Source organism: Eleutherodactylus coqui, chromosome 8 (genome assembly GCF_035609145.1).
Source record: "Eleutherodactylus coqui strain aEleCoq1 chromosome 8, aEleCoq1.hap1, whole genome shotgun sequence".
NCBI classification, from domain to species: Eukaryota; Metazoa; Chordata; class Amphibia; order Anura; family Eleutherodactylidae; genus Eleutherodactylus; species Eleutherodactylus coqui.
This window is the reverse complement of record NC_089844.1, coordinates 198,321,334-198,335,095: the sequence shown is the minus strand read 5'-3', so window position 1 is coordinate 198,335,095 and position 13,762 is coordinate 198,321,334. Positions and strand designations below refer to the sequence as shown.

Below are 13,762 nucleotides of genomic sequence, written 5' to 3'. Positions count from 1 at the left end.
GGGTGACTACCCACTACAGTTGTTTTTTTCCTGCGAAATTCGCAGCAGTTTTTTTTTCTGCAGGGGTCTATGGGACTTGTAATGTTAAAATCGCGGTTTTGCGCGATCGCAATTTTAACATTACAAGTCCCATAGACCCCTGCAGAAAAAAAATGCTGTGAATTTCGCAGGGAAAAAAAAACTGTAGTGGGTAGTCACCCTAATACTGAAATCTGCCAATAGGAAGAGTACTATTCAGTTTTACCTCTTAGACTTGAGTCCTGCATGTCGTCTTTGATGCCACTTTTTGAACCAAACACAGGAGTTGATATGAAGGAAATCTGCCTTTTCTTTTAGAACGTCGTTTTATTCGCTCCTGACTTTTAATTGAAACGGCATGTGTGATTCTAGCCTTGAGTCAGAGCTTGGATGCTGTGGGCCCCAAACGCTGCGTTACCAAATTCTGTCATGTGGGAGATTGTAGGGAACAAGGCAGGAAGTAGTACGATCGGAGCATAAATAATAATTATAGGTGGCACTAAAGTATAAAGCTAACAAGACTATAAGGCCACGTTCCCACGGGATGGAACTCTCGCGGAATGTCCACAGCGGGACCGCACAGAAATTCTGCGTGATTTTTGCAGCAGAAAGACCGCTTCAAAACCTGCGCAATTCGGCGCGGGTTTAAACTGCTTGTCCGCTTCTTTTCTGCTGCGGCCATCCCTCCCCATAGAGGGGAGAGATCCCACAGTGTAAACAGCGATACAATTGACATGCCGCGGCTTTGAATTCCGCACAACATGCCAGTTTCAGCGCAGACTTGCAAATCTCGTCCACTTTGCTGCTTAGGCTCGGGCTTTAGATTGCCGGCGAAATTTCCATGCGGAATTTCGCCCCATGTGAACCCAGCCCTAAGTGTCCATAATATGGCCATGATTTGCGGTTTAAAAGGAGTCATGCAGACTAATATCATTGGCCATGCATTTTATATTGGTGGGGGGTCCAACTTGTGACACCCCCGCAGACCAACTGTTTGGAGCTGTGACATTGATGTTTGCGCTGCAGCCTCGTGGTCCCGCATCGGCACCATGATGTTTGCACTGCAGCCTCGTGGTCCCGCATCGGCACCATGATGTTTGCACTGCAGCCTCGTGGTCCCGCATCGGTACCACGTTCTCCCCTTGTCTTTGCATCGTTCACATTGGTTCATTCTGCACAGTGCTGTATCTTTCACAGTGATCATGCTTTTTATTGCAGTTTTGTCATATTTCACATGCCCTTTCAAGCCGCTGGGGCTGCCAAGAGTCGGACCCCTACTCATTAAATACTGACGGCCTATTCTATGTTTGGAAATGACAAATGACAGTCCGCGGGCCGGGCACATTTAAGTTATGACAATTTTGTTTCAGGACTAAACTGGTTCTTTAATCAGATTTTAGGATTGTACGTTTTTTTATTTTCTAACCTTTAAAAAGGGACCTGTCCAGTTCTGAAAGTGTTGTCCACATCAGTACGCACACATCAGCCACTGGCTGTCAGGACTGTCCCAGTAACACATGGGGGCGCTCCTCGTATCTTGGCTTGCTGAAACTCATTCTTTGTCCACGCAGTGGCTGCTGAGCAGACCTTTCCAGAACGCCTCGGTCTTTGGGTCAGGAAAGGGCATCTTCCACCCCTCCAACATGCTGGGCACGTTCTCTCTTGTCTCCTTGGGACTCCCTGTTCAGCTTTCGCTGCTTCGTCACTCCTTTATTTTATTTTAAACTTGGCACGTGAGAGATCTTGGTGCGCTATAGGGGGCGAGGCTTATCCCCTTATACTATTCCTAGTATTGGCTGAACTTCTGGGTGGTAACATACTAGCTGCTTCATCACCCACCTCTATCTTGGAAACAAGATATGGTACAGGCAGGCATAGGGGTTTTAGTACCCTGTTGGTACCGCCTTTAGCTAGGATACAAGATGTGATACGAGCGGGCATGGAGGCTCTAGTACCCTGTGTACCTAGTCTAGCTTGTGTATACAAGATGTGATGAAGGAGGGCAAGGTGGCTCTAGTGCCCTCTTGTACCGCTTCTAGTTTGGATACAAGATGTGATACAAGCGGGCATGGTGGCTCTACTGCCCTGTTGTACCACCTCTAGCTTGAATACAAGTTGTGATATGGGCAGACATGGAAGTTCTAGTGCCCTGTTGTACCACCTCCAGCTTGGATACAAGATGTGACAATGGGGGGCAAGGTGGCTCTAGTACCTTGGATATAAGATGTGATATGGGCACACATGTAGGCTCTAATAGTACCCTCTAGCACCACCTCTAGCTTGGATACAAGTTGTGATATGGCCACGCATGGAGGCTCTAATCACCCTGTAGTACTTGGCTCTAGCCTGGATACAAGATGTGATATGGGCAGGCATGGAGACTATAGTGCCCTGTTGTACCGCCTTTAGCTCGGATACAAGATGTGATATGGGTGGGCATGGAGGCTCTAGTACCCTGTTGTACCACCTCTAGCTTGGATACAAGATGTGATACAGGTGGGCATGGAGGCTCTAGTACCCTGTTGTACCGCCTCTAGCTTGGATACAAGATGTGATACAGGGAGCATGGAGGCTCTAGTACCCTGTTATACCACCTCTAGCTTGGATACAAGATGCGATACAGGCGGGCATGGAGGCTCTAGTACCCTGTTGTACCGCCTCTAGCTTGGATACAAGATGTGATACAGGTGGGCATGGAGGCTCTAGTACCCTGTTGTACCGCCTCTAGCTTGGATACAAGATGTGATACAGGTGGGCATGGAGGCTCTAGTACCCTGTTGTACCGCCTCTAGCTTGGATACAAGATGTGATACGGGTGGGCATGGAGGCTCTAGTACCCTGTTGTACCGCTACTAGCTTGGATACAAGATGTGATACGGGTGGGCATGGAGGCTCTAGTACCCTGTTGTACCGCTACTAGCTTGGATACAAGATGTGATACAGGTGGGCATGGAGGCTCTAGTACCCTGTTGTACCGCTTCTAGCTTGGATACAAGATGTGATACGGGTGGGCATGGAGGCTCTAGTACCCTGTTGTACCGCTACTAGCTTGGATACAAGATGTGATACAGGTGGGCATGGAGGCTCTAGTACCCTGTTGTACCGCTTCTAGCTTGGATACAAGATGTGATACAGGTGGGCATGGAGGCATACAGGTTCTGTTTGGTATCCTGTGGCATATTGATCCACATTTGGTGTAACTGAGCCTCTATATTATGCAAACTCGTAGGCTGTTGAAATTTGTGTCCCAGATGGTCCCATAGATGTTCTATTGGTGATAAATCTAGTGTCCGGGCAGACACAGAAGTGTGACAATGTTGTGGGGACTTCCTGTGACCCCCTTGTGTGTGCGGCCGTGCAATATCCTGCTGCCCCCAGGATAGCCGCCATGAGAGGAACACATGTGGCTGCAGGACATCCTGAACATATCGCTGAGCTGTCATTGTCCCTCCTACCATTACTAGGGGGGACCGACTGTTGTATGCTATGGCCCCCTGGATCATCACACCAGCAGGGGCAGTGTGCCACTCCACAGCAAAGGCAGGATAGAGGCGCTCACCCCGAGGTCTCCAGACATGAAAACTAAACCCGGATTCATCGCTGAAGACAACCCAGTTCCGCTCCATAGCATCCAGTTTCGTCATTCATAACACCACTGCAAATGGAGGCAACAGTGGATGTCAAAACCAGTATACTTCATTATATTCATTTATAGCTCTGCACATTCAGAGGTGAACATTCCAGTGGGCGGAGCTACCCCTATATGGACAGTCATACACATACAGCCTTCAGTCATTGATGGCTCCGCCCACTGGACTGTTCAGCTCAGAGATACAAATGAATATTATACAAGTCCTACTGAATCTTCCCCCATAAACGATGCATCAGTCCGCTCGGCTGCTCCTGCTCTATAACATGATGCCAGCAGAATGGACACCGTGTTTAAGTGGACAGATTACTTTTTAAGTGGTGATATTACTCAACTCCTGGAAGTAGGTACTGAAGGGGAAAAAAATGTTATTGACTGAATATTTCCTGGGGATCAAACAGGAGTAAACAAAGACACTAAGGCTGCCTGTCCACGGGCGATTGTTCAATGCGTTGCCCACGGCGATAATGTGTTGATATGGAAAGCGCAGCCCCGCTGTCCACGAGCGGAGACTCAGCGATTCTACACTTGCGGGATCTAAATCGCGTCATGCCGCGATTTTCCGCGGTGAGCCTTTCTGCTGTTAGGCTCACCGCAGAGAACTGACAGCGCCCCCCCCCTCCCCCCGCAACGGCTGTGAGCAGGGGGCCTAAAGGTGAAAAACACTACAAATAATATAGCTTTTTATATGAATAAGTTAAACTAATTTGCCTTTTTTTTCCTTTACAATTTTCTGAGTATTTTCATCTGGTTTTATTGATAGGTCATACAAGGGAGGAGAGCGTGGATGAGCGGATCAGACACTGCAATGAGAGGTTGCTGTTGGAGAGACTTGATAGGGATCATGCAAAGCTTCTTCGGTGAGCTTGTTTAACAAACCTGTGAGATTTTTCTTCTTTTTCATTCCTGTAAATAAGCATTTTTTTTTTTTTAAATTTATGTTTTTGTATGTGTGTATAAATGTTAATCATTTGTATACCTCCATTGTGATACTGTCCTAATCTAGTAGTGATGCTCTGGCATTGGAACGAGAAAATGAAATGCCAAATGCAGGTGTGAACCCAACCGTATGACCCTATTGCAGAGGCCAATAATTGTGAAGGAGCGTTCATTAGATCATTAGCTCCACTGTATCATTATCCCCTGTAAACAAGGCTGGTTGGGTTGTTAATAGAGATGAGCGAGCACGCTCGTTTAAGACTGCTACTCCATCGAGTAGCAGTCTTATCGAGTAACTGTGTACTCAATCGAGCAGCATGCGGGGGAGGCAGCTGGGGGGGGGGGGGGGGGGGGAGAGAAGGATCTCTCTCTCTCCCCTCGCTACCGCGCATGCTGCTCGGGCGAGTACACAGTTACTCGATAAGACTGCTACTCGATGGAGTAGCAGCCTTAAACGAGCATGCTCGCTCATCTCTAGTTGTTGATGGTGCAAAATCATTGTTTTCAGCAGTACAACTCCACATTGTAAAAGGAGCATGTGCTGCTGAAAACAGCTATGGGAGAACTAGACGGAGGGCCAGCTTGTATCCCAAGTAGTTACTGAAACTTTAAAGTGGATGTCTTGCTTCTAGTGGTTTTGTTTCTGGAATCAGACAGCTCTGTATGTTGCGTAGTGGCTTGAATTGGTACTGACTGCATGCTGAGTCCTATTGAAGCGAATGAGACTCAGCCATGCAGTACCAACCTGGCCCACTTTGCAATGTATGGAGCAGACTGCTTCCTGCAGCACACCAGCTAAAAGTGGGACAAACCATTTAGTTGACTGAGAAAAGCCAGTGAGACGGCCAGCCAGACTACCTGCTCATTAAAATGACTATAGACGTAATTACACTTTGTTGGAGAGTGTCGCACATATTCCCAAACGCAGGCTGCAGATCAGGTGTGCCAGGAATCTCCACTAACTGAATCCTCACTGTGATGCTCCATGGAAGAACTCTGCAAGATCTGCAGAAAATAGAAGGCTAACGAGCAAATGAAATGCATAAAACATGTAAAACCCTATAAAGATTATAATGGATAAAAGGCAGGCAATGAAGGGATTATATTAAATATTACATATGGAGTAAATAATAATGCAGCAAGCATAAACCACCTCTATCATGTTGCTAGCCCCATAGATACTATTGTATTCAATATACAAACACAGAATCTTTCCTTTTTTCTTATTAAATCTCCTGTCTTTAGCATTATGCTCCTTAGGAGTCAAAAGGCTTTGAAATCTTTATTATGTGCCATGCTAGCATGTCATTTTTGCCCATTCGGTGTGTTTATTAATACATATTCGGAGATGCGTAGTGGTTCTACCTACTTACTGGAGGCCACGGCGGCATTCCAGGACATATATAACAAATTGAGAGGAACGATTAAAAAAATTTGGGTAAGTTAGATCTCCTATGTTACTATTAAGCTCAATAACCCCGTTACATTTACTACTACAACACTTAAACCTCCCTCACACAGACTGTTTTTTTTTTTACAGCGTTTAGCGCTGGGCTAAACGCTGTACAAGGCTCTCATTCATTTCAATGGGGTCTGTTCACACAAGCGTCTTCAATGCTGCGCTATGACAGCGATGCATGTCCTATCTTTAACTGTTTTGAGCCCTGCGTCGCCAATTGAAATGAATGTGCAGCGTTAGCAGCACTGCTGAAAATGCAGCACAACTTGGTGCCGCATTTTGGGCAGCACTAAACACAGCACTAGCTGCACTACCAAAAAAAAAAAAAGTTCTACTCACTGAAGCTGTCGGGGTTCCTACCACTGCTCTCTGGGACTCCAGGCACTAGTCAGAGTATCTTTTGCTAGAGATGGGGTTTGAAGAAACCGCCTCCAGCAAGAGATTGCTCTGACTGGCTAATCCAGTGCCAATCACAGCCAGCTCTGGATGCGCTATTCACAGCCATTCAACGAATGAATGGTTCACAGCTCAGCCAATCAGAGCAATCTCTTGCTGGAGGCATGATCTTGAAACCCCATTACCAGCAGGAGATGCTCTGCAGGCACAGACAAGCAGGGACCGCAGACGGAGCCTACTAGGTGAGTGTTTGAGAGAGATATAGATATATATATAGATATATATATATATATATATTTTTTTAGCTGTGCTCAGAACGCTGGCATTACTGAACGCCAGCGCTGCTTAAAGGGGTTGTCCCGCGCCGAAACAGGTTTTTTTTTTTTCAATAGCCCCCCGTTCGGCGCGAGACCAACCCGATGCATGTGTTGAAAAAAAAAACCCCGGATAGTACTTACCCGAATCCCCGTGCTCCGGTGACGACTTACCTACCTTGTGAAGATGGCCGCCGGGATCTTCACCCTCGGTGGACCGCAGGTCTTCTGTGCGCTCCATTGCCGATTCCAGCCTCCTGATTGTCTGGAATCGGCACACGTGACGGGGCAGAGCTACGGGGAGCAGCTCTCCAGCACGAGCAGCCCCATTCAACACGGAGAAGACCGGACTGCGCAAGCGCGTCTAATCGGGCGATTAGACGCTGAAAATTAGACGGCACCATGGAGACGAGGACGCTAGCAACGGAACAGGTAAGTGAATAACTTCTGTATGGCTCATAATGCACGATGTACATTACAAAGTGCATTAATATGGCCATACAGAAGTGTATAACCCCACTTTGTTACGCGGGACAACCCCTTTAAATCATGGTAAACGCAGTGGTGAAAAATGCTGCCTTCACTGCAAACGCCTGTGTGAGGGAGGCCTAACTTATAGCTCCCCGTAACGTTTTATTGTTGTCCACCTAATAGTTTTTGCATACTTGATGGTTTCATTAAAAGTTGCGGTTTGCTAGGAGCCCGAGGTCATCCAGGCCGTCCTGCACCCAGAGAGTAAATCAATGTAATATGCTTTCAAACCTTGTGGAGTCTGGCTGTAGACACCGGACGCTCCACCGGGTGGCCTCTGGGTAGTAATGCTGCAGCCGAAAGGTGTCATCCGGGGGCTTAGTATTACACAAACGCTGGCTCGGCTTGCAGTAGTAAAATGACAGAACACATACCTGCCGCTGCCGGCTCTGGTCCCAGCAGTGACATTCAGGAGAAAGCTTGTGAGCCGGCAGGGAGCGCAGAAGGATAGGTATCCTACTGCAAGCTGAGCGAACGTTGGTGTAACACCCTGTCCCTGGATAACCCCGCTAACAGCATGTTGGCAAGTTTGAATATTATTGATGCGCAGTTTTGCAGGAAAAGCTTCTGTTCACAAAATTGTGCAGCGATTTGACAATGAATTGGAAACTTCGCCAAGCAGTTCCTCAGCTGTACTGGGACCATCAGTGCAAGAGAAAGGCGCTCGTTCCATTAAATACAGTGTGCTAGTTCTGTACGTTTGCGCACATAACTCGTGACGTTTTCTTGACCATGAAAATATGGCTTTAAACTAATGAGACTTCAGATGCAGAATTTCACTGTGGTTTGAATTTGGAATTTGCACAGATGCCACTTCAAATCCACAGTGAAAAACAGCATGTGAACATGGTCTTAAGTGACCGGAGGGGAGCTGGTAGCATGGCCTTTACATAACCGACAGCCCCTTTAACTGTACACTGAGGCGGCATTTACTATCCTACACTTGAACAGTAAAGGGGGGAGAAAAAGTCCGTTTAGAAAAAACGATTCTCTCAAAATTTGCTCAAAACCCATTTTATGAGCGATAACCGTTGCGTCTAAACGCGCGCCCATCGTGCACTTTTCGTGCACTGTTTGTCCATCTCTCATTCTAGTCAGCTAGAAATAAGCGATGAGCCTTTTTAGCACTGTGTGCTGATATCTCAGTGGGCGGTGCTGATGGCAGGATACCAGCTGGCAGTTCTCAGCGGGACATCAGCTGAAAGCACCAAGAACAATGCTGCTGTTTGCATATTCCAAACAGATGCATTGTTCTCAGAGCTGTCAGCAGGGTATCCCAGGTCACCTGCATAACTCTTAAGTAGCTAATTAGCTACATAGTTTTGCAAAGATGCTTAGTCAGAACTGTCACTCAAGCTATCATTTGAGCGAATTTTGAGCGATCATTGTTCCATGTAAATGGGCCTTTACTCCACTATACCCCACAATCTTGCCCAGAACTTGATCCACTTCATAATTCATTTATGTTATGCAAACCGGGACATTCCTGCAATTCTAGGAGAGCATCATTAAGGCCTCTGTCTTTTGGGCAAGGGAAGGGAAGCATTTTCCTAGAGAATTAACCCAACAGAGACACAGGAGGTGACAAAAAGATGTTGGGTATGCTCCAAGCGTGGTGTGGTGAAAGACCACTCACCATTGTGAGGGGGGTGGGGTTAGTGGGTCCATCTTGTGGCGCAGGGTGTTAAGGCAGCAGAATGCAGTCCTAAGCTCTCACTCACAGCCTGAAGGTTGCGGGTTCAATCCCTGCATGGTGCAGGTACCCAGCTTGGTGGGGGGTAAAGATGACTGGCGAAGGCAATGGCAAACCACCCCGCAAAAACAGTCTGCCTAGAAAACGTTACGATGGGACGTCACCCTAGGAGTCGGTCACGACTCGTTGCTTTTGCCTTGGGGGACTTGACCGTTTCACCTTTATTTCATTCAAGCTAACATTTGGGCCTTACAATGCGGCCAGGCAGCAGAATATAGCCTAAATGGTTGTCCGTCTAAACGTTGTGATACCTTGAGTTGCAGGTCTTCATATTCATGTGTGCTGTATGGAAAAAAGGCTTTTAAAATTAGGCATTTGAGGGGGAAAAATGAAATTTTCAACTGCTTTGAATAAATACATTAATAAACTGGCATGAGAGTATTCAGTGTGCGCAATAAGGGGTAATTTGTGGTCGTGTTCTATTTTGGCAGCCCGGTGCCTCTTAGTAGTGCGCAGTGGGGGGCGCAGTATTGGTGTTCTGAGAGCCGCTGGCTGCTGCCTTCTCTTTAGGCCCTACTGTGTGTACAGACATAAGATTTAGGCCACAATGGGCATATTTCTCAACTTGAAAGAGATCCCATTATATGTACCCCAGAAGGGTGCCACTAAAAAATACAAGTCCTCTCAAAAAGCAAGCTCTCATATGGTTAGATCAATTGAGTTATGGCTCTTGGCATGTGGCAGTGAAAATCTCTTGGTCCCTAAGATAAGGGAGTTAGCATAGAGGCACAGCTGTATGAATATGTAATGATGCCGGTTTTGGTCTCTTTCAGAGAAAACAAAGATCTTACGGACCTCTCCCAGATGCATCCAGCGGGATGTGCTGCCATCGGGCTGAGCCCTAACCTTATGGTAACAGGAGGCACCACGCTGTCCGGACCGTGGGCACCAGACTCCACATCACATCTGGCTGCTTATCCCTGGCTATCTAGTGGCATTATGCCTTGTTTATGGCACGCTGATCATCCATATGGTAAGTAAAGGATAGTTTGTCACCAGAATGCTTTTCCCCTCTGTTTCTGAAGCGTTTGTTGCATCATATGGTAAACTACGGCTTGTTAAAGTTTTTTTCTGCACAATGATTTTCTTCAGTAACGTACGCTGCGGTGGTCTTGAATTTTTTTTACCATGTATATTTGCAAAATTGCTGCTGTTAAATATTAATGAGGTTCCACCCTTGTTCAGCCTGATATACTATGTTAAATCTGATTGGTCACAGTTCTTGCTGTAGCTCCAGACTTTGCATTGTTTCTCAGACATTCAGACACAAGATGGTCCTTTAGACTGATTCACTATAAAGTAAAAGTAACTGAAAGATTATACAGCTGTAAGAGATTCTACTAGAGTAAAATGCCAGTAAATGTGCCAAAGACTGCAACTTAAAAGTATTGCAGTGTATTGTACAAATGATAAGGCAATCGCAGGTTCAAGCTCGCATATTTAAAAAAGAGTGATTACACTTATTGATTATAAGTGTGTGTGTGTATATGTATGTATGTGTATATGTATGTATGTATATATGTGTGTATGTGTATATGTGTATATATATATATATATATATATATATATATATATATATATATATATATATATATATATATATATATATATATTTATTAGAATTTGTCTTGATACTAAAAAAAAGGGGGGAAACTTAAAGTGCTGTCATGGGTTCAAGTAACCCAGCGATCTAACTAATGGCCCTTTTACATGGGCCCGCAGTCGGGTAAAAGACTTCATGGGTGCTGATATCACTGTTATGTCGCCAGCGCTCGCGCAGAGCGTATACATAAAAAAAATTGCTGCTGGATCGCTCAGCGCTTTACCTCCTATGTGAAGTATTGGGTAGGGGAGCATTTACCCCAGATGAGAAGCCAGCGAGCCAACAAGGTTTTTCTTTTTTTCTTTTCTTTTTTTTTTTTTTTTTGTAATGTGACGAAAGATTAGCGCTCAAATTCATTAGTTTGAACACATTTTGAGCGATAACCATTACGTGTAAATGGGCCTTAACTATAATCACAATTTTATCCTCTGCTGGAAAAATACAGTGAACTGAAATTAGGGTAGGATAACAGCTTGAAGAACGCAGGCCACACTCACTCGGAATTAACCTTTTGGAGGACAAACTGCCGAGCTGCGTAGAGACATGTAAGCTTAGGTCCTACATTTCCACTTTGTTATCCTCCTAGTTTTCATCTTGGAGCTGTCCTACTCTTAGCTGCGACTGTCCGGCGGCTTCCATTGCAGAACTCTGTACACAGTGGGACCTGGCGTACTTCTCCCTGCTGCCGAAACTGCATTGCAGGAGTGGGGCTGCTGGCCGGCTGGCCTAGCGGGGACTGCCGCTCATTCTTCCAGTGGCCAGTAGCTGAAGGCATCGCGGGAGGATACCTGGCACCCAGGAGATATTCAAGCTGCAATGTTCAAGACCTTGCACGCAGTGATCCTGTGTAGACACTGAGGGAGCCACTTGGATTATCTACCCCTCACATTCAGCTCTCTTCCCGGAGTAAGACTCAGCGTGGCAAGCATTGGGGTACGGCAGAGAACAAAGTCATGTGTGGTCCCACGTGGCTCCACGGTGTGAGAATGTATCATACTGTGGTGAGCAACTTGTCCACCACTTCACACAAGCTTGAGACTATATAGCTGCAGGACTCTCTCCACATATCTCCTCCTGTAACATACAGCTCTGTCTCCCATGTCCCCTGTGTCACCCACTGGTAACAGGCTCCATCTTCTCTTCCTGAATAAGGAGAGGCGCAACAGTGGATAGATAAGTGTGATTTGGACTCGCCCAAGTCTGGGCTTCCATTTAATACTGAACGACCCAAACCAGGAAAACTCTCTATATATTCTTCTACTAAAATCCTTACATTTTTACCCCCGGTTGGAGCTTCTACAAAAATTCTGCATAGCACACGCTTCATGGGTCCTTCTAAGCAAGAGTACGTTGCAGAAAAATTTAGGGAATTTGCCTGTGACTCAGATCTAGTCGGCCATAAACCATCTAACGTACCCGGAGCTGCTATCTCTAAATGAGCTGGACGAACAATCTAATGCTGACACAACTTTCAGACCAATTACTGGCCGCCATTATGGCATGTTGCACGTCATTACCTGGCAAACTGGAGGAGTATCAAGTTTACCCGGGAAAAAGTTCAAAAAAGTTCTCCACTCCATTAGATGGTCAAAGCGACCTGTTTCTAATAACCAGATCAGACTGACCCCCTGTGCTTTAAGATCACCCGCTCAACATCCAGGTTGTCAAGTGAAGGTTGTGAAGCCAGGGATGAAGGACGCGGCCCTGGGATAATGGGTTTCTCTTGGGAGGTAGGATCCAGGACTAATCTATTGCCATAGTTCTCAGGATCTCTCGGGCCAGAAGGGTGCTATCAAACTCACCCATGCCTTGTCTTCCCTTCCCTGTGATTTTCTTTATTTCCTGGGGAACTGGACAAAGCCAAGGGGCTGGGATAGTGTGTCTCAACGTGTAGGGTGTTCCTAAGGACATGGGGAGTGAGATTTCTGGGTCTAGCAATTCTCCCTGCTGGCAAAGAGATCTGTTGTTGTCCTCCCACATTTCATGTCGAGTTGAAGACTTCCTGATTTAGTGACCATTCGGACTATCTGAGCCCGGCTCTGCCTAAAAAGTCTCCCGCGTCATTCTCCTGTCCACTCGGGTGAACTGCCAAGAATAGCAGATAGGAGGAAATGTAGTTAGGTTGGTAAGTGATTGTGACATACCCACCTACCTGTTTGATGTCCGACACATCAGTCGTGTTGTCTGACATTTCATCAGCTGATCTGCAGAGTTTCAGACAACTAGAAAATCATCCTGGTATGGACTCAGAAGAAAGTCGTCCTTGCTGATGAAAGATGTCTTTCTGCCACTATTTTGGAAAAAACCTTGAGATACCATAGGGGGTGTCCTATACAGGAGACTAGCCCAATTGGCCTGGAGGAAAACTGCTGCTACTTAAGAGCTGCTGGCGAGCAGTATATGGATTGGGATATGATTAGAGATGAGCGAAGTACTCGGCCACGCCCCTTTTCCACTTGAGCACCGCGATTTTCGAGTACTTCCGTACTTGGGTGAAAAGATTCGGGGGGTACCGTGGGTGAGTGGGGGGTTGCAGCGGGGAGTGGGGGGGAGAGGGAGAGAGAGAGAGTTCCCCCCTGTTCCCTGCTGCTACCCCCCGCTCCGCCACACCTCCCCCCCGCCCCCTGAATCTTTTCACCCGAGTACGGAAGTACTCGAAAACAGCGACGCTCGATCGAGTAATTACTCGAAACGAGTACATTGGCTCATCTCTAGATATGATCGTAGACCACCTGCAGAGAGTAGCTTTACGGTACAGGTTATTGACTCCATCCTGAGAAAGATTTAATCTCTTTAGGATTATTATTACTGTGAAGTCATATTTTATTTTTTTTTAAAACAGAGGAAAATAAAAACCTTTTCTCTGTTCTGAGATTGGAACTGAAACAAGCTCTCCTTTTTTGATTAGCAGACATACTAATATCTCTGTCTGGGGTAAGGGTCTTGAACTCCAGAGGGCCTGATCTTAGAGGGTCCAAAACCCGAGCACCCGCATGAACACTTTCCCAGACTGAAACAAATGGACTCAGATGGTCTCCCACTCCTCTGGCATCATTGTTGGGATTCTTTGTTCCTTGAATTTCCCTGGGGTTTAACCCCT

The 13,762-nt window shown here is 46.4% G+C and overlaps 1 protein-coding gene across 2 annotated transcripts in view; it reads left to right on the top strand.

Moving 5' to 3' along the window:
• TNRC18 (trinucleotide repeat containing 18) overlaps positions 1-13,762 on the top strand; it is a 186,118-nt gene that overhangs the window by 45,593 nt on the left and 126,763 nt on the right. For both annotated transcript variants that reach the window (XM_066577234.1, XM_066577232.1), the window contains exons 5-6: positions 4,431-4,527; positions 9,833-10,032. In XM_066577234.1, coding sequence (XP_066433331.1) covers positions 4,431-4,527; positions 9,833-10,032 — 297 coding nt within the window. The remainder of the gene's footprint in view (positions 1-4,430; positions 4,528-9,832; positions 10,033-13,762) is intronic.